Raw genomic sequence first — 23692 nt, forward strand, 5'->3', positions numbered from 1 at the left:
CATGGAACTGAAAGTATATGAAAATATGAAATATCGCTCACTCACGCATTATATCTCGGGAAGAAACCATCAAACCGATGAGAATAAAATCTTCCATAGTGATTCTCCTTAGTTCATAAGTACAGCTAAGAAACCTTTTTTGAAAAATTCAACGCCTAAGCAAAATTAAGGGTGCAAAACACGAAAAGTGGGTATGTTTGGGAGCAGTAGTACCGGGCAGCTATGATAGTTAGGTTTTATGCCACTTGGTAGCGTTCGTATCTCTTGGCGTGGCTTTCTCTGTGTTTAGTGTGTCAGTTAAGTCATTAACGCTATCCCCAACCTAAAAACCGTAAAAACCGGATTGCGGCGCCATAATGAGGCGTACTAGGCAAGATTCCCGACCAGGAATCTAACCCTGGACCCCCTGAACCAAAGGCCAGCATGCTAACCATTTAGCACGGAGCCAGACAAACTCGTGTGCAGCTCTTTTTCAAGCTGATTCCCATTGGAGTTGAGCTGCGTGTACCATGTTAATCACGTACCTGCCCTCCTGCCATTCTTAAACCACCGTCAGTACCGAGAATCGAACCCGGGCCTCCGCGGATGGTAGCTAATAATGCTAACCGTTACGCGACGGAGGCGGACATCCATGTGTTGTGTTAGGCTGACTATAATTAGAGATCTAACATTTGGCAACTCTGCATTTTACATTGTCCTACGTGTTTGGCATCACAAAAAAAAAATGATGATTATCTATTATTTAAAAATACTTGTAGAACGTGTATTTATTGATGGCGTAGCGGTTCCTTCACTATGTGATGGCTATGAGGGGAGATAGTACTTGAATTTTTCCTCCTTTCCTCATTATTTTAATGTACTCCACAGACAAGCGTAGCCAAGTGGTTTGAGTGAAGTAAACCATGTCTTTCAACTGGTGTAGGTTCAAGCCTGTAAGATCAGTCAAACTCATGGGAGGTGCAAGTTGTTTCCTTATGAATTTCAGGTCTACATAAACGATTACCGTCTAGCCAAGTTTGGACAGGCTGCTGAAGGTGCAAAGGAAAGTTTGATAAACATAAAGGAGGTAATTACAGGCCGGTCAGCTTGGCATGTTGTATGTAAGCTCTGGGAAAGCGTTCTTTACTGATTATATTAGACAAGTTTGCGAAATTTCTAACTGGTTTGATGGAAGGCAGTTCGGGTTTAGGACATATTATTCCAGTGAGGCCCAACTTGTAGGATTCCAGCAAGATATAGCAGAGATTCAGGAAGTCAAATGAACTGCTCCGATATTGACCTTTCCAAGGCTTTTGATAGGGCAGGTAATGGAAGACTACTGGCGAAAATGAGAGCTGTTGAACTAGGCAAAAGGGTGACTGAATGGATGGCAACATTTGTAGCAAATAGAACTCAGAGAATTTGAGTAGGTGAAGCATTATCTAATCCTGTAATGATTACGAGATGGGTTCCACAAGGCAGTGTTGTTGGACCTTTATATTTTCTTATATACATATAAATGAAATGAGTAAAGGACTGGAATCATAGATAAGGCATTTTTGCGGATGATGTTTTACTGTATAAAGTAATAAATACGTTGCAGAATTGTGAGCGACTGCGAAAAGACCTTGACAAAGTTGTGAGATGGATAGCAGGTGGTAAACGGGTCAGGCTGTAAGTTTCACTAAGAGGAAAAGTCCCCTGAGGTTTAACGATGGATTACAGGTACCTCATGGAGATCATTATAAGTACCCTGGTGTTAATATAAGGAAAGATCTTCATTAGAGTAATCACATAAACGGGATTGTAAGTAAAATGTACACATCTCTTCACATGGTTATTGAGGATATTTGGGGTCTGTAGTAGGGATGTAAAGAAGAGGGCGTATAAGTCACTCGTAAGACCCCAATTGGATTATGGCTCCATTTTATGGTACCCTCACTAGGGTTACTTGATTCGACAACTGTAAAACATCCAAAGGAAAGCACGGTTTGTTCTAGCTTATTTCAGACGAAAGAGAGTTACGTGAATATTGCAAACTTTGGGCTGGGAAGACTTGGGAGTAAAGAGACGAGCTGCTCGACTAAGCGGTATGTTACGAGCTGTCAGTGGAGAGATGACGTGAAATGACGTTAGTAGACGGATAAGTTTGAGTGCGATTTTTAAAGTAGGAAAAATCGTAATATGAAGAGAAGTTGGAATTCAAGAGGACGAATAGAGGCAAATATTCGTTTATAGGAAGATGAGTCAAGGATTCGAATAATTTACCAAGGAAGATGTTTAGTGAATTTCCAATTCCTTTGAAGTCATTTAAGAAAAACTTGGCAAACAACTGATAGAGGATATGCTTTCTGGGCAACAGCCCTAAATACAGATCTGTGTGAAGGTGTGGAAAGAAGCGAAAGACAACCTTAACAAAAATCCCCGTGAATAATTCGGCTAATATAAATTAATGACATCTTTGTGATTTCTTTCCCATGGTTGAGTAGGCTTTTTCGAAAATTTTTCATCATAATCATGATCTCTTGTCTCTTTCTCGTTTTATAAGAGCTATGATTAAATAAGCTTTTAACTTTCCTTCCTTCATCGTCGTCCACTGATAAAGTTGGTAATGAACAGTTAGTCCATATAATTATTAATGTTCGCCAGTAGTGCTACGCACTCAAGTCTAGCCCACGGTTCAGAACGCATGCACTGCCAGTTCACTGAATTGCCTGGGTGCTTAAAATAAGTCTCATGTTGTCTTTTACCTGCTGGTTTATGATTCTTAGTACTGCTGCTTCCTTATAACGTGATTACCATTGTTCTGTCGTTCTTGAAGTGGGAAATAAATGGTTGATCAGGTGGAATGTTTAAATATTGTAAGAGACGCTGCTAGACCAGCGAAAGTGAAGCCAAGGTCAACCAAGTCAGGCTCTTTGCCAGCCCGTACTACTTCGTGATATATAGGACATCAACGGGAAGGTCTTGCTGCACCTTGTAAAAAGAGCGAGGGTCAAGCAAATGTATGAGTAGATCCATTAATTAGAAGGGGCATGATTCACCTTTTGCTGCCATTAGGTGCGTTGCAATCATTACGCGACATCCACATTTATGTAGAAGATCTAATTACATTCCCGGAATAAAAATGAAAAATTGCAACATTGAAAGGAAAGTAAACAACGAGTTTAAGATATAGGCAGTGTAGTTTCTTCTCATATGTTTTTCTTTATGTTCATTGTCTTCAGTTCAACATTTTGTCGGCACTAGGTTGGAACAGCCGTGAAGATGTCATGTCGAATATTTTTGAGCCTTGAAAGTCCGCTTTTTTCAGAGTGTTTTTCTACCTTGAACTTTTCCTTCATTGATGCGCTGAAGGAGATATTCGATACAGCTGATAATAAATAAAAAATTTGACATTTCCTGTTTGGGCACCCTTAATCTTGCTACGCCACCGTATACCAACCAGTTAATATATAATAGCCTAGTGCACTAATAGGCTATCCTTGAATTTGAATATACCAGGTTTAGAGAAATTCGGTTTAGCCTTTTTCCAGTGAAGTGACAAATACCTAATCGAAGTTATAAAAGAAAGGAAGTATAAGGTAAAAATTTGAAGTGTACAGACAAGAATATGATTTTACTTTTATATATATAATGTGCCCCGGAGGGAAAGGGACTATGTCACAAATATGCAGTTTTACAGGAGAGCTAAAATAATGTTTTTAAGTGATTGTTTCGCTTGTTCGTTTTTAATGAAAAAGCTTCGTAAACTTCCTTTTCATGATAATACACTTTACATGATAATACAAATAGTTTTCGGCTTTTTAACACCCACTTCACAAATGCTGATTATTTCTTTCATTTCTTTTGGAAGTATTCTGGCCGTGGTGCCTTTTACGTGCAAGTGGCTAGCTCGTTTATAATTGCACGTAGGAGGTAATGTTTTGCAGCCGGGAAAAGGACGCAGAAAATATAAACATGTCAAAATCTCAATTTCGTAAAAGAAATTTACACAGTGCCATTTTGTGTTTGCATTTTTCTTTTCTTAAAATATCTTCATCTAATCGCTGAAATGTTTCTTGCATTTTTGTTCCTAGGTTTTGTTGGTTTTGGGGTTCCTTCTCTCTGCAAATTAGTTGTGGACTAGTGTTCAGAATGTAGATCTGTACTGCATAATTTCGCCTATGATGCCGATTTCCTGGAGGCTACTTTCAATTGCATTTAGCCAGTTGTTCTTGACTTTCAGTGTGAGGGCAAGGTTCATCATTCTTTTGATTATTCTGTCATTGTGGATTCTGAGAATGTGACCGTAGAATTTGAGTTGTTTTTTCCCGAAAGTGTCTTTTTTTCAAAATGTCGATATAGCTCAAGATAATTTTTTTTAAAGTCTAGATTCCCTCTATGCAGGCTGGGCCGAAGAATTTCCTTTTTCCTTCTGTGTCATTATTTAGTGATTAGCCCCATTTATCAAGGTTTCCGATGTTTTATTTATTCTGTGTGACTCTTTACTTGGGATATATTTCAGTGTACATATTATTTTTGTGATTACTAAGTATTGACTAGTGCTTAGTGTAACGTTAAAGGGAATAAGAATTAACAAGTTTTAAAGATAGGCTTTTCATGTGATTCTTCAAGCAAACTATCTGGCATCCAGTGTTCACAACTTTTAATCAGTTTTGCTCTTTGCATTTTTACAATCCTTTTGCAAATCCTCGGAATTCCATGTTTATTCTAAGCGTGATAAGTTTTGAACAAAGCTTGCCTGCGCTCTGTATTCAGCCTTTCTATATAACGCTCGTGTCTGTTCCTTTGTGCATATTACTGATAGGAACTAGCCTTTCATTATACCCTTATTTTGTTTTCTCCATCTTCTCTATGCGTCTGTGCTAGTTACAACGATAATATTTTAGAAAGGCAAGTTTATTAACTTGGCATATTTCTCCGTGAGTGCTGCGAGTTCACTTCATGAACGATCAGTAACCATTAAGGGTTGACACGCTGTTTAAAGCTGGCACCTGCCGCAAAATTAATTTCCTCCAAAGCGTCTATTGTGTCCAGCACAGTACCCCTTTTTGTGTTCCAGGACTGAAGCGCTAATAAGCTGGATTCTTTATTGAAGAAAATCATACCGAGCATTGTTTTTAATTCTTGAAGGTAATAATAATAATAATAATAATAATAATAATAATAATAATAATAATAATAATAATAATAATATACCGTTACGTATGTGCTGATAATCATAAGCTACGACGGCTTGAAATGACCACTAACAAAATGAGCGCATTTTTGAATCGTAAGGAACATATATCTCTCTCCCTCTCCAGTAAGTTCTATGAAATTGCTTTATTTATATGGAAAGGTATTGTATAATCGTCCAACTCCTTGGCTAAATGGTTAATTCTGAGCCCTTCGGTGTAAGAGATTCCTGGGTTTGGTTACCGCCCAGTTCCGAGGTTTTAGCCCGTCTTACTTATTTCTGACCGAAGGCTGGATGTCAGTGCTTGTCCCGATACACACCACACTAAAAACCACCATAAAAATATGCAATAATGAATACACCCCTCCCCGTAGAATTGGCGTCAGAAAAGACGCCCGGTTATAGTGCATGGTCAAAGCGTGGTGCAGTAGATGATTTTAGTAATTATTTATTGAGTACACCCACCCGCTACACTTGGACATTTTTACGATCCTGTTTCATGTTCATTCTTGTTATATACTGTAAGTCGATAATCTTCTGTTTTTTAACTCTCTGGATATCATGAAACAGTTCCTAGGAAGAGGAAAAAATTGTATAGAGGAAGCAGTAGGTAAAAGGAGGCTTCGATATCTCATTCAAAGAATTTTCGAGATTATTAGTTCTTATTTTACAGAATGAATGGAGACCATTTTAAAATATCCTTTTTTTTCCTTAAATTAATTAAAAGTACAAAATTAAAATAACAAGGTTGAGATTTTACGTTTTTTTTCAATTTTCTTTAGGTCGCACCGACACATATAGGTCTTCTGGCGACGATGGGATAGGAAAGGGCTAGGAGTGGGAAGGAAGCTTCTGTGGCCCCTGCATGTGCCTGATATGGAAATGGGAAACCACAGAGATCCATCTTCAGGGCTGCCGACAGTGGGGTTCGAACCCACTATCTCCTAAATGCAAGTTCACAGCTGCGCGACCCTAACAACATGGCCAACTCGCCTTTCCATCTCAATAATCCGACTTACATTGACCCTTATTCGAACCATGACCATCTCGGTCAGAAGCTAGCGATGAAGTAATTTAGCTATCAGACCTACGAATGCCATTCAATACGTCGGCGTCCCGGGCGAAGGATGTTATATAATTATATTTGAAGCGTTTTAATTATTATGTAATGATTGGCTTACAGTATAACTAAGTGAACTCCTGTCTATTCTAACGTGATTGTTTTAGAGTTCTTGGAGATGATTCATATTTACTTTTAAAAGTACTGTACCCGAGAAACTGTGTTAAAAATGGCACCGGTAAAAGTACTGTTCACAATTTCCGTAAAAAAAAAAAAAAAGTCACTTCATTAATCTCACTGTGGGTGGTCGGAATGGAAACGTAAATTTTTGCTCAATAATTCATGCATTGTTTAATATTCCGTGCTCTCTTCGGAACTTTCTAAACAGCTATGGTGTTTGCACAATGTGCGTAACACGCAACTCATTACACGAAAGTTGGTTAACAATTGCTTTTGTTTACTCCATTCGTATTAAAATCTTCTGAGTGAGGCCCTGCTGTTGTGACAGTGTAGCCAAGCTTCCCGCCGAGTTGATTACCTAATTTCCAACTCCGAAGTGCTACACGAAACATTTAATCTGTTACGGTCTTGATAACTTCAAGTCACTTCCTCCAATGTTATTATTACATGGCCGCGATTTAAGTAATGGTTTCATTAAAAGCACAATGAAGAGACACTCATAAAAATGTACAACCGTACTTGAAAGGTAATATCCTGTGTGATTCTTTCCACTGCGTTTTGCTACTGTACGTAACTTACCTGTCTCAAGTTAACCTGGTGGAAATGCAGATGTTAGAATATTATCATTTGGTGTAGGTCCTAAGGATCAAACTGTCTCTTTTCTGTGTACCGAAAAGAAAGAAAATCTTCGTCATGGATGCTTTCACCGATGGCGTGCTGGTTGTGGAGCCGCTGCTGTAATATCTACAGGGTTAACGAAAAGTTCAGTCGTTGTCTTCTGTTTAGTCACCACTGATCTGCATTTAGGGCAGTCACGCAGGTGGCAGATTCCCTATCTGTTATTTACTTAGTCTTTTCTTAAATAATTGCAAATAATTGCCAAAAAAATGGAAATTTATTGAACATCTCCTTAGGTAAATTATTCCATCCCTGACTCCCCTTCCTATAAACCAACATTTGCCCCATTTTGTTGTCTTGAATTCCAACTTTATCTTCAATATTGTGATCTTTACTACTTTTTAAAAATACCACTCAAACTTATTCGTCATTCTACGCCATTTCTCCACTGACAGGTCGGAACATCCCACTTCCTTCTGTTGTTGGCAACCTCTGATCTTCCAACATCAGGACGGTCTAAAAGTTGTTCTGCTGGGGCCCAGCTGTTTTTAGACGTTTCTCTTCTGCATATGGCGTATAGATGGACAAGGACAGTTTTCGCTATGTGAGTTTCGCGGTTTCGCCCTGTTTCAACTTCTCGAACCATGCTGTCTTCTTGCATTGAACGTTCTCCGCAATCGTCTTCTTTACATGAAGTGTGCTTTTGATATACTGTGTAATGTAGGACTGTATTTGTTTGAGTATGGCGTGAAAACGTCAGGGTAAACTTTTATGAAGCTCTGAATGTGCTTTACAATACTGGACTAATTCGTCTGTCTCCACCGTTTTTCCCATACCGTACGCTGTTGGAGTTATGGAAGTATTTTGGCACACAGACAGTACGGTAAATATCTTCTCTTGAATGAAGAATGGTTGCATGGATAGACAATTGTCAAGCAACGCTGTATTAAAGTTAAGCAGGCTTGGAACTATTTTGGGCGCTGCCGTAATCTTGTCTTGGGCCAAGAGGAGAAGAGAACCAAGACCTATGTTGGCACGCAGCCTACCCGTGTTAAGAAATAGTTCCACATCAGCTTGTCAGTTATAATAAAGCTAGTTCGAGTGCGTGCGTGAAGGCGTGTATAGTTGATTGACAAATGCAGGTCAATAACCCTAACCAGCTGTCGGTGCCACTTCTGTTTCTTTGTGTATTAACATTTCGTTTAAGTGGACCAATTTTCTGACTTCCTTTACTTTCACTTTGAGTATCCTGGGGAAGGATGACTTCAAATAAGGATGGGGACGGGATAGCCCAGTGATATCGTCACCGTCACTGGCTTGTCAGCAAGGCGACCGCACTTCGAATCCCGACCAGTGGATGTGAGACTTTTGAAATAAAAAATAACGTCCTTGTGATTCGGATTTCGTGTGAAACTGAAGGTCCCGCAGCTGTGATTACGATAATCAACAATTAACAACAATGTTAATTGTTTTTAGTCCCGCTAACTACATTTTTACGGTTTTCGGAGACGCCGAGGTGCCGCAATTTTGTCCCGCAGGAATTCTTTTACGTGTCGGTAAATCTACCGACAGGAGACTGACGTATTTGAGCACCTTCAAATACCACCGTACTGAGCCAGGATCAAACCTGCCCGGTTGGGGGCAGGAGGCCAGCGCCTCAACGCTTGAGCCACTCAGCCCGCCTAATCAACAATTATGCATAAAACAATCAACTTGTTCGTTTGATTTAAATAACGGTGAAGTTTTCTTCCAGGTCAAAGAAACTGTACGAATTAATGGACAATTATTGTTTAATATTTATTTCTACGTAGGAAGGACTAACGATTATGTTCTGTCCGACTGTGCCCTGTGCTTAAAGTTGCGGGATCGAAACACAGCGTAGTCGATTGGCATTTAGAAGAGATTCAGTGTGAGAGAATCGTATTAGTACGCTTACTATCACGCTGAAGAAGGAAGAAACCGATAATAATCGTTGAAGATGTATTACAGATCTTAATGGAACTTTCCCTTGTAAGTAGGGAGGAGTACCGGCCCCGTGGTTTAGGGGTAGCGTGCCTGCCTCTTACCCGGAGGCCCCGGGTTCGATTCCCGGCCAGGCCAGGGATTTTTACCTGGACCTGAGGGCTGGTTCGAGGTCCACTCAGCCTACGTGATTAGAATTGAGGAGTTATCTGACGGTGAGATAGCGGCCCCGGTCTAGAAAGCCAAGAATAACGGCCGAGAGGATTCGTCGTGCTGACCACACGACACCTCGTAATCTGCAGGTCTTCGGGCTGAGCAGCGGTCGCTTGGTAGGCCAAGGTCCTTCAAGGGCTGTAGTGCAATGGGGTTTGTTTGTAGGGAGGAAGTCCGCCTCTGTAGCGTAGTGTTATTGTGATTAGCTGCCACCCCCGGAGGCCCGAGTTCGATTCCCGGCTCTGGCACGAAATTTGGAAAAGTGGCACGAGGTCCACTCACTCTTGCAAGTCAGCTGAATAGAGGGGGGTTCGATTCTTTCCTCAGCCATCCTCGAAGTAGTTTTCTGTGGTTTCCCACTTCTCCTCCAGGCCCAGGCAAATGCCGGCCGGGATGGTACCTATCTTAAGGCCACGGCAGCTTCCTTCCCTCTTCCTTGTCGATCCCTGGAGGGTAAACGGATTAAATTAAATAAATAAGGAGGGAAGTCAGTCAGATCATGGCAAATCCTCTATTACAATTCTGCGTTAACAGAGTAACGAACAGGCTTCTTCTTGAGAAAGTCACTTGACTTGCCTACCCTCGAAATAATAAATACGTGCTCTTTTGATATCAGCGGAGATCTAAACTAAGGTAAAATCCTACCCTCCTTATTCATAGTCACGACTTAACGAACTGTCGGTTGATCCTGACACGTATTCATGCAATATCTCATTGCCTGTGAGCTAATTTACGCAGACAATAAAAAGGATTTAGCGAGAGCATTGACGGATTGTTACGAAGAATAAATGGGAGCTTGTCATGCGATAGAGAATATATCCACATTCGTTAACCAGGAGGTTGAGTGTCAATTTATATTCTTTTGTCCAAGCAAAATGAGGTTCAACTGCCGAACTTCAGACGTTTTATTAACAAAGGAGCTGGGTTTATTCAAATAAACTACTCTATATGTGTCAGCAAAATTTGAACTATTCTTCTTTCTTCGATCTTGGCCGGGGTTCGAACCCCACTGTCGGCAGCCCTGAAGATGGTTTTCCGTGGTTTACCATTTTCACACCAGGCAAATGCTGGGGCTGTACCTTAATTAAAGTCACGGCCTCTTCCTTCACCGTCCTAGCCCTTTCCCGTCCTATCGTCGCCATAAAACCTATCTGTGTCGGTGCGACTAAGGCCAATAGCAAAAAAAAGGAACTTGGCCGGCTGGGGACTACAGGAAGTAACTTCATGATTTTCTTCCACTCCTTGCCTTCCTTTCTTTCCAGTATTTCTTCATTCCTTCACTATGTTCCCCCCTTTTTACCTCCAGCCAGACAGATTTTCTTTGTTGCTTCACTTTCCTCTGGAACTTCCCAAAGTCTTTAATAATTTTTCTGAAAATGGCTCTATCCAATATATCTTTTCTTGCGATGCCCAGCTCTTCCATATCCTGTTTAACTTCGATGAGCTATGCGATTTGTGTTTAGGGATTTTTATCGAAGTGATCAAATATTCTCTTCTTTAGCCTCTCTGGATTCATCCGGACTAAATTACCATTTAAAGGGAGAGCCTCCTTTATCGGATACGGTCCGAAAACTTTTCATTTTTCATATAAAGTTCTTTATTGTTCCTTTTCCTCCATTCAGTTCCATTTTTATTTGGACGAAGAAATTTCCTTTCCTTCTTTTTAACATCAATTTTTACTCCTTGAACTCTTCTGAATTATAGCAGGACGAATAGAAATACATTCGTATACATTTCTATTCGTCATGGTTATAGTATATATTGTCAAGACCGACTCCAATAAATCCCTTGGATTTCTACCGGCTGTGTGGCTATGTCCTTGTTGTGTCGCAGCAGTGTCGAATTTGATGGTTGGATCGATTATATACCTACTTTTTTTTTTCGAAACGATTATTTCTATTCGGCGAGTGCTGCCGCTAGTGGAGATCTCGTTAACTTCTTCTAGGACAACCATGCACGAAACCTTCAGGTTCTTGGCGTTTCTCCCAGGATGGAACGAATAGTGTGAAGTCTGGCATGTATTTTGGAGTTCCATTTTACATGCAGATTTTCAATCTCGTTGTATACTCTGTTTTATCCTATCAAAATTGACACTTTATAGACGAGCGAAAGAGTTAAACCTGAACTGTCTTCTCTTCGTTTATCGTAAGAGCAGTCCCGTGGATAGATACGGTTTATGTCAAGTTCGTATGAGTCATCGCATCCATCGGTTTGAACTTTGTTTTACAGTTCTGTTAATTGTCGAGGCAATTCATGTACTATATTTTTTACACTCGTAATGAGAATGACGTATTAGTTTTAAGCGCTTTTTCTCTCTCTCTGCTCTAAAACGAGACCAGCAAAAGCCCGTTCTTAACGACATTTTAATAGCAGTTCTCGGACACCTTATGGAAGGGAGGGGACCGGGGTGAGGCAAGCGTTAGGAACTCGTTAAGTACTCTCAGGGGTGACCAACGGGCTACAATATCATATAGTTTTTAACTTTTTGAAACAGTATGGGCTGTAGACAATTACTAGATTGTTTATTTCTATCACACCTTGCCGCTGTTTGTGGAAACACGTTTGGTCACAAGGCTGAAGTTCGAAGCCTAGTCAATTTAGGGTGGAAATTTTCATATCAAAAATCCCGTGGCGTCAGAAAGGGCATCCGGCCTTAAACCCTCCGCCAAAATCATAGCAAGCCTGGGTGGCTCCAGCAACCCCAGAATTATCTGAGGTAAGGTAGAGCATTCGGCTACACTTTTTCTTCTATTGTTTTTTCTTCCTAGGACTTAGATTGATCTGATATTTTAATTTAAGAGTGAACAGGACGAAAATTAAAGTCTTTTAAACCATTTCTGGATATGAAACGTTTCTTTTCATTGCATCCTTCAATAGGTCGCACTGTTAACACTCATAACTTTTGAAAAGTAAATCTGGTCTATTGCCTATTTCAGTCGATCATAATTCGGTTGCTTATCGACTCATCTCGTACATTTGTCTTCAGTTTATTTTTGTCTTGTTTATGGAGTAGTAATTTATCACAATATCGTCGTCATAAGACCTATCTGTGTCGGTGCGACGTAAAGCCAGAGGGTCATGTGAAGCGAAAATTGGAAGATCGCCTTCTGAACTTGACGAAGTGTACGGCTAACACATAGATTAATTTTGATTTGTAATTATTATTACATGTGTGAATTTGTGAAGCATTCTTTACTGAAAGCAGTGAAACGGAATCCAGAGCTTCCCATCGAAACTTGTATCTCCAAGATGTAGTTTTCGGCTCTTGTCAAAATCCTACAGTGTCGAATAAGAGTAAAATTGTGTATGTCACTTCTCCATTATTTCTTTAGTACGAGAAGTACATTCTTCCACACGCTTGTAATTACAGAGAAAGAATGCGTCACTTGTTAAAACTAATGTAAACTAATGTACACTATTGCTGCCCAATCAGTAGATGCGGATTAATGCATGGGAAAAATATTCGTCCGTGTTATTTATTGTGTCTTCATGTCTGGCTCGATGGCTAAATGGCTAGCGTGCTGGCCTTTGGTCGCAAGGATCCCGGGTTAACCATCATTGGTTAATTCCGCTGGCACGGGGGCTGGGTATATGTGTCGTCTTCATCATCATTTCATCCTCGTCCATCCTCATCACAAGCGCAGGTCGCCTATGGGAGTCAAATCAAAAGACGTGCACATGGCAAACCGAACATGTCCTCGGACACTCCAGGCACTACAAGCCGTACGCCATTTCGTTTCATTGTGTCTTCATGAGTAAGACAATAGATGTAGTTGAATGCATGGGAAAAATATTTGTCTGTGTTATTTATTGTGTCTTCATGATTAAGACTCATTTATTCGAGCGAATATGGGAGGAGTCCGAAAAGAAATTTGACAGTTATTTCGTCAATAAACAAAACTTGACAAATACATTCTTAAGGCTACGTCAGTCATGGTACCGGTACCGTATGCAATTTTGTAGTTGACAGGATGTGAATCGAAATAGTAAATTTTATATTTTCTTCCCTTTTATTTATTTATTTATTTATTTATTTATTTATTTATTTATTTATTTATTTATTTATTTATTTATTTATTTATTTATTTATGCTTTCTCTCGAGTGTGTAGTCTCCGAGTCGTGACAACGGGTTGGTTCCTGGGATGTATGAAGCACTGACTGCTGCAGAGATAACCCAGAGAACATGAATAGCCACTTTCAAGCCTCAAGGCATTTGTTCACGCATATTACTTACTCACTAACGAGATCCTGTGTTCCACACTAAAGGGCTGCTGTCAGCTACAAATTCTCATTTAGTGAAGAGATGCATTTAGAAAGTTTCTAGGAAGCTTCTCTCCCTTTAGACATTGAAGAGCTTAAGTATAAAGATAATGGTAACTTTTCATGATGGGAGAAGTCGTGTTAAGTTCGCCAAGTAATGGAGTCGTTGAACTAGAAACTAGTGCGAAATAAATACGATGTCTTAAAGTTATTGGAAAAGGGAGTATGCTGTAAATATGAAATTTATTGCAGTTTTAAGGAAAAGCTAATCATTATATGAGCCTGGGCCTGTCTTATATACTTTCCAAATTAAATTATGTAAGCATAATATCCTGCAATCATAGCCGTGCCCGCTAAGACATGTCTATGAGAACTAGAGAACCAGAGTTAAGTTTCGCCCCCAGACCACGATAAGTTTCAGCGGCTATTCTGAATATAAATCATATCGCCACCATATTTTCCCTCATTCATTTCAGGAAGATACGGTGATAACCTGTATCATTTCAAATCCCGAGGTCTTCTCCTAATTCCAGATCCGTATGTTCATAATAGTACACAATTACGTAGGCCTATTATACTATAATAATATAGGTTATAGACCGATGTCACATTCATAAGTAGCGTACATAACACTGATGGCCAAATTATTCCTGATTCTCGTTCAATTCCATATGACCTCAGTCTGAAAGATAAGAGTAGGTATGGCGATAGTTATTTTTATGGACAAAACAACTGTGCATTATCAGCCCATCGTCGTAAGAAGTAGGAGGAATTCCAACTCGTCAAAGAATGAAGCTGTGTGGTGAGGAAAGAGAAGCGCCCTGAACGGTGGTAAAATAGAGAGATCATAGGCCTTGCTAATGGAATATCGACGGGGTTAGAAAGACAACATGAGTTGACCTGTGGGGGCTGAAGAGGAAAGGCAGATACAAATTCTTAAACGAAGTAAACCAGATATTTAATGTTTTGAATACAACCGAAACAGAGGTTGCAAGATAATAGAACAAAGGTGTCAGAAATAAGATTCATTGTTTAATATCCACGAGGATATTGGCATTAAAATTATAGCCTTGAATGTAACTTTGGCCTTTGCTGGCGGGACCTATTGTTTACAGTGCACTAAGTCTTTCATTGATGTCTCGGTCTTATCCTTGGCTTTGACAATATGAAAGTGACTGAGGTATGAGCAATGCTAGTAATGCCATTCCTTATGCAGCCAGTCCCTGTTATGAATGGTGTAAAAATGTTGCTCATAGGGTCGGTTGTTACATGCATTTCAGTGGGCTTGGCTGACTGATGTGTAATAGCAACTTCTGGCTCGGTGAGGAAAGAAACGGGAAACTATCTTACTCATTTCCGTAGTACGCCTCTTCAGTGATGCCTAGGCCATCTATGACAGTTGATGGCAGTGCTATTGAGGATCCAACCAACCTTCGGGCTGAGGACTGAACGAACGAACAAACAAACAAACAAACAAACATACATGCACACACAAATGCAACTTTTCGTGTGAATACGAAGTTCAGTTGATAACACGAGACTGGGAGATAGTGGTTCGAACCCCACTGTCGGCAGCCCTGAAGATGGTTTTCCGTGGTTTCCCATTTTCACACCAGGCAAATGCTGGGGCTGTACCTTAATTAAGGCCACGGCCGCTTCCTTCCCAGTCCTAGCCCTTCCCTATCCCATCGTCGCCATAAGACCTATCTGTGCCGGTGGCGACGCAAAAAAAAAAGAAAATAAATAAATAACACGAGACCAACAGTGAAGCCTTTGAATTTACGGACTTTAGGCCGTGCATAGGCCTATAATCTTTCTTTGGATATTTGGGGAAAATGGACACACAGAGTCTTCACAGTAGGCAATAATGTTGCCTGAAACCTTCTTGATTGCCCTCAGTGAAGTTAAACTTGATACTATGTTGTAATAGTTTATTATCTAAACTGTGCTTATGAGCTGTGATAAAATACTTAATAGTCCATGAATTGAACTTGTGCTTCATTATGTCGAAGACTTACTGGTCATCCAAGCTGTTAGTAAATTAAAAGTACATTTCTCCTAGATCATCAAATATGACCACATCATTTTAGCTGCTGAGTGCCTTCCTTGCGAGTATATTCTGTACACGATAAATTATATATATATATATATATATATATTGACGTGATTATAAAATTAGTTTCTTATTATCCTAACGCTGAATGTCTATTTTCTTTCTAGGGTAGCGATGCGGAAAATCAACTCCAAGTGTTCGCCCACCTCGCGGACTACAACGTGTACACTACATTAAACGCTAAGAACCAGTTCCGAGCACCAACTGAGTTTGGCTTGTTCCTCAGGCCAACTGCTAGCGCCAGTGAGAGCGGATCAGAAGATTCAGGGTCGGATCTCCGTTGCTTGGCCTGCGAGTCCGAACGGGCTCGCCTCTGCTGGGTTACCGCCATGAGACTAGCTAAGGTACGTTGTCCTACTTCACTTGGCAAGCTTCTCTTTTCAGGACACGTCCATTATAATATCTGTAATCCATAAATTATTTAATTTCCCAATTTGTGTTAGAAAGTATCTTCAAGCTTAGAGAATATACTCTTTTATTACCGGACGAATTGGTCGTGCGGTTAGGGGCGCGCAGCTGCGACCTTGTATCCGGGAGATAGTGGGTTCGAGTCCCACTGTCAGCAGCCCTGAAGATGGTTTACCGTAGTTTCCCATTTTCACACCAGGAAAATGCTGGGCTTGTATCTTACTTAAGTCCACGGCCGCTTCCTAAGCCTTTCTTATCCCATTGTCGCCATAAGACCTATCTGTGTCGGTGCGACGTAAAGCAAATTGCAAAAATAACCAACCCAAAGAAACCGTGTTCTTAACCCTATCAGGGTTATAGACTGTATTTAGAAGAAATGAGGAACCTAAATATTCAGTTACTGTAGTTCACGTGATCCTTTTGCCTTCTCTTCTCGGTTCTTTCAAGTTCTCCGTAATTCTCGTTTCGTTTGCGGCTTTGAAAACACGAAAGGAAATTACAGTAATTACCAGTACTTCTACCGTATTGGTATTTCATGTTAAACTTAAATACCGATTGAAAACTATATCGTATGAACGGCTTGTCTCATTATGTAATAATAGAGCTAACTGAAATCACAGCTTAATTATATGAGGTAAAATTCCTGCCGGCAGTTAAAACTAGAGGATTCACCTAGCACATATCTCTGAAAATGGTGATGATTTCACCAACATATGCAAACGAACACAATAGTTTGTCTTGTGCAGTGAAAAAAGCATTCATATTTTATTTCATTGCTTTTGGTCTCAATACTTAACAAAAAAAATATTTTGAAGTGAATTAAAAAATCCGTCCCTACATCCCTACTTTAGTGTGAAATGAACCAAACAAACCTCCATATGCGTAAGGACATGCCCCTGATTGCCAACACTACCACTTAGTGGATCAGCTTGTCTCCTTACTCTCAAAAGTAAGTAACTTTGTTTGTCGGAAATCACCCAGAACAAATCATGCTGCTTTCCTGTGGATCTTTTCCACTTCTCGAATCAAGTAATCCTGGTTGAGGGTCCCGTACTCTAATTGGGGTTCGGAAGAGACGTTGGATGGAAAGAACAACCTGGCACAACTACGAAGCGGAAGCAGTGGCAGACTCGGCTACTTCCCATGGTTAATACATTCGTCTCAGAAATTGTAGACCACTGTGGCAGGAATTAACATTCCATACAGGTCTGTCTGCTGTCAGCTCTTGACGTGGAAACCAGCCACTGATAGGGCTCTGGCACCTTGGTTAACCCATACTGCTCTTGAACTCCTCCGCCTCATTATAGTCACTATAAGAGAAATTTGAACAAATGGATGTGTAGTAAAATATTTGCCCAGGTCTTAATAGAAAGGAGTGGAATAAATATGGTGATGACTGTCTGTGAGAAGGTTTAAGAGAGATGATCAAGGTTCTGTTGAAAAGGAGAATTAGGAGATGAGAGAGAATCATTAAATTATAGGTACGAGTTGTACTCGTAAATTAAATTAAATAAGTCTCACACCACAAGATTCAGTCTTATTACACTGAAGCAGCCTTTCCCATAAGCGACTTAATGTTGTTTATAATTTCCCGACTTAAATATTTTATTTCCTGTTTGCTATCAATTTTCTGTACTTTAATTATTTATTCAATTGTTATTACTTTAGTCTTGTTTAATATGTTCTACAATATTGCCATCCATTTTTCAGTATGGCAAACAACTGCGCGAGAACTACCGTGCTTTCAAGAATAAGCAGGTGGAATCAATCAGCCCAAAGGAATACAACAGCTACACAGTTCCAAATGTAAGTATTCAACAGAAGGATATTATTATTATTATTATTATTATTATTATTATTATTATTATTATTATTATTATTATTATTATTATTATTATTAATATAACTGAATTTCCAAGTCCTTGATAATTCTGTGTTTGATAAAGTCTCTTCTGCTTATGTGCTTTTTATTTTAAAGGCATTAAGATATGGAATCTATCTTTTTCTGTGGTCTGCTTCTATTATGCTGTACATCCAAACTATTTAGTCTCTCATACAACCTACAGTACATTACCATATTTTGTTAGCTTACCTGGTTCCATCATTTAACCTGATCCATTCCTGCAGCTTTAAATCTAACTTATTCATTATAACCATCTCTTTCTTATGGATTCCCCCCTGTCATTATTATAATCTTTTCTTACTAGTCTGAAAGCAAATCAGTAAGGATAAATTAGTCTGAGAAACATTTTTGTTTCTTATAAAAGATGGCTGAAAGGGATTACAAACTTGCAGCGTTCGTTTTCCCATTTCAAAATGTGAGTTCTTGCAGTTTTACATCTTAGATCTCTTCCTTACATCCTGAATTTGTATCTTGAGTAAGTTTGACAATTGCAGATTATGTGGCGCCGCGTGATGAGTGCGACAGATCTTCTCGGTTGTTATTCTTGGCTTTCTTTACTGCTGTCATATAGTTTTTCAGCTGTCCTCACGTAGGCTGAGTAGAGTCAAATCCGCTCTCAGATCCAGGTAAAAATCCCCAACCTGGCTGGGAGTTATATCCAGGGCCTCTGGGTTAGGCTTTCTATACCTCTAGACTGTGGGACGGTCTAAGAGCATTTGCCATTGATTATTGATCTTGTGAATGGACTTAAAGGAGTATCTTCTTATTTGGCATCCTTCAGAACATTTTCACCATTACTTGGCCATGGGTTTGAGTTTAAAGCTTTTCTTATACAACAATTTCTAGTGTTCACACTTAAATTAAGCTGTCCATAGGTAAGATTCCTCATAGAATGTATGTCACCTGCTTGCTGAAGTTGGCTCGGTATTATCACAAAGAATTTTAATGAAGTCAGATCTCTTGGGATTGTTTTCTTTAGAGCCACTGCTGGCTACTTGCCCAAGATGTGACAAAGTAGCAGAATATGTTGGTAGCAGATGGTATAGACTACTTTGTTTGAGTATGGTGAGTTTCATTTGATGCTGAATGGGTATTATTATTAGGAATGTATATCTAAATCCAAAGCTCATCTGGGATGCTCATATGCATTTTATTTCAAGTAAGCTGTCAAGAGTACTGTATCTCTTGGGAACCATGAGTGATAAAAGTTGTGAACACATGCACTTCTTAAGGTATGCAGAGAAACCAATAAAATTAAATTCTGAAGTGATGCTCTCAGATATAATGCCAGGTCAATTAACTAAGTCACTGTATCTCATTATTGACTACAAAAGACAGGTTCAATCTATTTAATTGTTCAACAAAAATGTTTAACAAACTGCCATGTCAAATCTGAATGAAGCATCGTTTACTATATTCAGTGTAAGCTTAAAAAGTGATTAATTAATCATGCATCCTCTTTTACTCAAGGGGCTGCCTGGCCGAGGCGGTAAAGGCATGCTCGGTTCGCCCGGAAGGACGTGGGTTTGAATCTCCGCCAGGAAGTCGTAAATTTAAGAAACAAGATTTCCACTTCCGGAGGTGCATATGGCCCTGAGGTTCAATTAGCCTACACCAAAAATGAGTACCAGGTTAATTCCTGGGGGCAAAGGCGGCCGGGCATAGAGCTAACCACTCTACCCCATCAAATGCCACAGTTAACAATGGTGGAAGCTTTTACCTTCCACTCCTCCAAGGGCCTTCATAGCCTGTATGCAGATGACTTTGTCTTTGTCTTTGTCCTCTTTTACTCAACACAGGAACATTGTTTAATTAATGAGTTTGTTATTTATTGACATTGTATTCCAAGTAACGAAAGTATTAGCAAAATAAAATGCCTACCCACTGTCCGAAAGTTTCACCATTCTACGATATTCCTGTTTGGTTGAATACAGGGTGAAACTGTGCTATAAGCAGTGCAGTGGTGATGATTATTGTTTTAAGAGGAAGTACAACCAGGCAACTATCCTTCCCGTCTTAACACTTATCAGAGAGGAAAAAGGAAGATGCCCAACCCTTCAAAAAGGTAAGGAAAGGGCATGAAAATGAGTCACCCTAGGCCTTGTAAATCTAATACCATCAGAGTTGGAAGAGAACAAGAGTTGACGAAGGGAAGTCAGCTAGGAAAGATGTGAGGAGAATGGCACAAGTAAGTGGAAGCAGTACCAGACTCGACTAAGGATAGTACCATGTAGTGATGGGATAATTGAATACTAAATAATCGCTTATCCAATTATTTCATTTTATTCCATCATTTGATTATTTTTTATCATTAATTCGAATGAATGAGGCAATTGAAAAGTGAATATTTTCCCATCCAATTATTTTTTCGATTATTCATTTGAATGTGAATTTTTCCATTATTCATTTGGAACTGCATTTGAATGAATAAGGCAACTGAATAGTGAATGCTTTCAAAATAATCAAATGAAAAGTGATGTTATTAAGACAGTTAATTTACTCATGTAGTTTCAACATTTGGAGATACATTTGGGAAAAGGCATATTTCTATTTTTCATAGAGAGTTCATCTATTTGCTTTTTTGAATCAGTTATTCATCCAACACACTTAAATTGAAAAATCCACGATGCATCCCATTATTCTATGCGATGCAACTGAGTGATATTTGAAACTCATTCGATTATGATACATTGTCGATTCCCATAGTGAACCTGAAATATTTGTCCCGAATGAGTAAATTTATAATACCAAACGAATAAATAATTGAATTATTTGATGGTCGCTAACTCACACTCCCAGGTCGACAGTTCGACAGACAGGGGATATTGTGGATGTGTTTTACCATCCCCACCCACAGGAGGGTTGGCAGTGCAGCATACTTTTTGTAGTAGCTATGAATTACTGCAAGTTTGGAAGTTTCTCCTAAACAGAATTTGTTATAATATCATAGTCTTGCTGTACAATAACTTGGAACTGATATATGAGAAACCTTACTGAGATGATATGTTCTTTATCATTATGTTGATGGTGAATTGTTTGTTTTGTAGGAAAGTGTGCGATCCCGAGTGGCGATGGACTTCACCGGTAGTGTGGGTCGAATAGTGGAAGATCCCAAGGAGGCCAAGGCTATTGCTGTAGCCGAGGGTTACTCCTGGAAGCGACGCTGGAGGCCTAATGCCCGCCACCATGCCCCACACTCATCCACCACACTCTTCCACGTTCAGGGCATTGAGTCTGGAGTTCACATTACGCAGCCCTGGTTCCACAGCGGCATGTCTCGTGACCAGGCTGCGCAGCTTGTCAGTAGGCACGGCACAGTTGATGGGTAAGTAATCAGCTCTACATGACAATGCTCTCTTACCAGTAATTCTTGATTCCCTATGAAATGAAGCTTAAAATTGGAAGATCTGTACTAATAGTTTGTTGCCAATATTTATCAATGATAACAATAAATAAAACAACTTTATACAATACTAGGTATGCTTTGCCAGTGTTCGGTTGCTGAGTAACACCTTACTTCTAATAATAACGAATGACTCATCATCATTCTTAATTTGGGGATTGACTGGCAACAATTCTTGCCTCTTACATGCACCATTTTGTTCATGACATTGATTAGATAGCTGTTGTGTCAATATAGCTGCCCTACAAACTTGTCTCTTATTGTCATTATTGTATTCTGTAAAGTTTACCTTTTCCAATTTTCCTGAGAACTACTTCATTTGTCAGCCAATCATTATACCTGCACCATGCCCCACCACTTACACCAATTATTGTCCATATTTCTGAGGCGATGAATCTGTTCGCAAGTACTCTTCTTTCAATTCTTCTTTGTGCAGATCGTTAGGTAAATTCAAATAGTTTTCAATGCATTGCACCTTTTTTAGAAGTGCATTGAAAGTGATTGGTTATAAACAGTGATGGGAAAAGCTAGTTGCTTTACGTCGCACCGACACAGATAGGTCTTATGGCGACGATGGGACAGGGAAGCGCTAGGAGTGGGAAGGAAGCGGCCGTGGCCTTAATTAAGGTACAGCCCCAGCATTTGCCTGGCGTGAAAATGGGAAACCACGGAAAACCATTTTCAGGGCTGCCGACAGTGGGGTTCGAACCTACTATCTCCCGAATACTGGATACTGGCCGCACTTAAACGACTGCAGCTATCGAGCTCGGTGATGGGAAAAGTACAGAATAAAAGTAATTGGGCTCAATAACAGTTACCCAAGAAAGTAATTGCTAATTAGTTAGTTAATTAATCAGTCAAATTACAATTACTTTACAGAACAGATTCTTTAGGGAATAACCAACATTTTTCCACAGGGGAATGAAATGATACCAAAGTTTGCAAGGTAAAATACATTACTCCAGTTTGTGTTTTTAGCACAGAGATATCACGTGGTTATCATTGCTAAGTGAGACTAACACACTTTCAAAATGATTGCTGACAAGCAAATTTTAAATCCCACATTCGTGTTTTCAATTCTTTCAGGATAACTCATTCAAAATACTTACTGAAGTGAGGTTGAATAATATCTACGGCTTACTCTGTCTTTTGTAAGAAGCGACTAAAAGGGTGACACTCAACTTGGGAGCGTGGGTTGGTGACCACGGTTCTGCTATCTTTTTTTAAATTTGCGTTACGTCACACCGACACAGATAGGTCTTATGGCGACGATGGGATGGGAGAGGCCTAGGAGTGGGAAGGAAGCGACCGTGGCCTTAATTAAGGTACAGCCCCAGCATTTGCCTGGTGTAAAAATGGGAAACCATGGAAAACCATCTTCAGGGATGCCTACATTGGGGTTTGAACCCACTATCTCGCGGATGCAAGCTCACAGCTGCACGCCCCTAATCGCATGACCAGCTCGCCCGGTGGTTCCGCTACCTGAGTCTGACATTGGCTCCACTTACTTGAGTCAGGCTCCTCGGTTTAATCATTCCTATCCGACCTCCCTTGGTCAACTCTTGTTCTTTTCCGACCCCAACAGTGTGATGTTTGCGAGGCGTAGGGAGTCTTTGATATTCACGCCCGTCGAGGCCCTCCCGTTTCTTTAGCCAGTAGCCTTCATTTTTCAAACTGTGGACCTCTTTCTCGTTCCTTCTGATTAGTGATAATAGTAGAAGATGGTTTCTCAGTTGTACTTCCTCTTAAAACCACATAGTACACAATTATCTAAATCTCTACCAGTAATCACAAGAAGGTGCAAGTGAATGAAAGAGTGCGCTCGTAAATCCTGGTGTGGCACCTTGGGCTGGGGCTGTAATGTTGCCAAGCTCTCGGTGCAATGTACATCGATTACTAATGTGTAACGATTATATTTCATTTTCAGAAATGAATTATGAGTAACGGTTACGAGTAAAAATTCCTATAATCATTACAAGATAATTCAGTTACTTTTACTCAATTACTTCCCAACTCTGGTTATAAACAGTGCCATGTTTTTGTTAGTGTATTCTTCAAGATTTGCAATTCAGTGATGGAAAACTTTGTTTATGAAATTAAGAGGATATTTTTAAAGTCTAGTGTTACTTTGCAGTGAGTAGATGTAGGGTAAAGTTGGAAGCAACCTTCTTAATAACATTATTCATGCACAAAGAGGAATATTTATTTTTACCCTATTTCACTGGAACCTATTTTGAAACAGTATATTTACAGGAAGTTACAATAAGTTTTATTTTCCTTTATAGTGTGTTCCTGGTGCGAGAAAGTAGAAGTTCACCTGGCTCTTTTGTGCTGACGTTCAAGTGTGGTGGCAAGGTCCTCCATACCCAGATTCAGCCTGTAAGTAAATTCAATTTAAATGTATTACTTT

General features: G+C 39.7%; 1 protein-coding gene across 1 annotated transcript in view; it reads left to right on the forward strand.

Annotated features, from left to right (window-relative positions):
• LOC136876100 (growth factor receptor-bound protein 14) overlaps positions 1-23692 on the forward strand; it is a 72071-nt gene that overhangs the window by 43476 nt on the left and 4903 nt on the right. Inside the window, exons 2-5 of the mRNA XM_067149762.2 lie at positions 15676-15912; positions 17687-17782; positions 20927-21204; positions 23568-23661. Coding sequence (XP_067005863.1) covers positions 15898-15912; positions 17687-17782; positions 20927-21204; positions 23568-23661 — 483 coding nt within the window. The 5' untranslated portion in view covers positions 15676-15897. The remainder of the gene's footprint in view (positions 1-15675; positions 15913-17686; positions 17783-20926; positions 21205-23567; positions 23662-23692) is intronic.

The sequence above is a fragment of the Anabrus simplex genome, chromosome 6, assembly GCF_040414725.1.
Source record: "Anabrus simplex isolate iqAnaSimp1 chromosome 6, ASM4041472v1, whole genome shotgun sequence".
Taxonomy (NCBI): domain Eukaryota; kingdom Metazoa; phylum Arthropoda; class Insecta; order Orthoptera; family Tettigoniidae; genus Anabrus; species Anabrus simplex.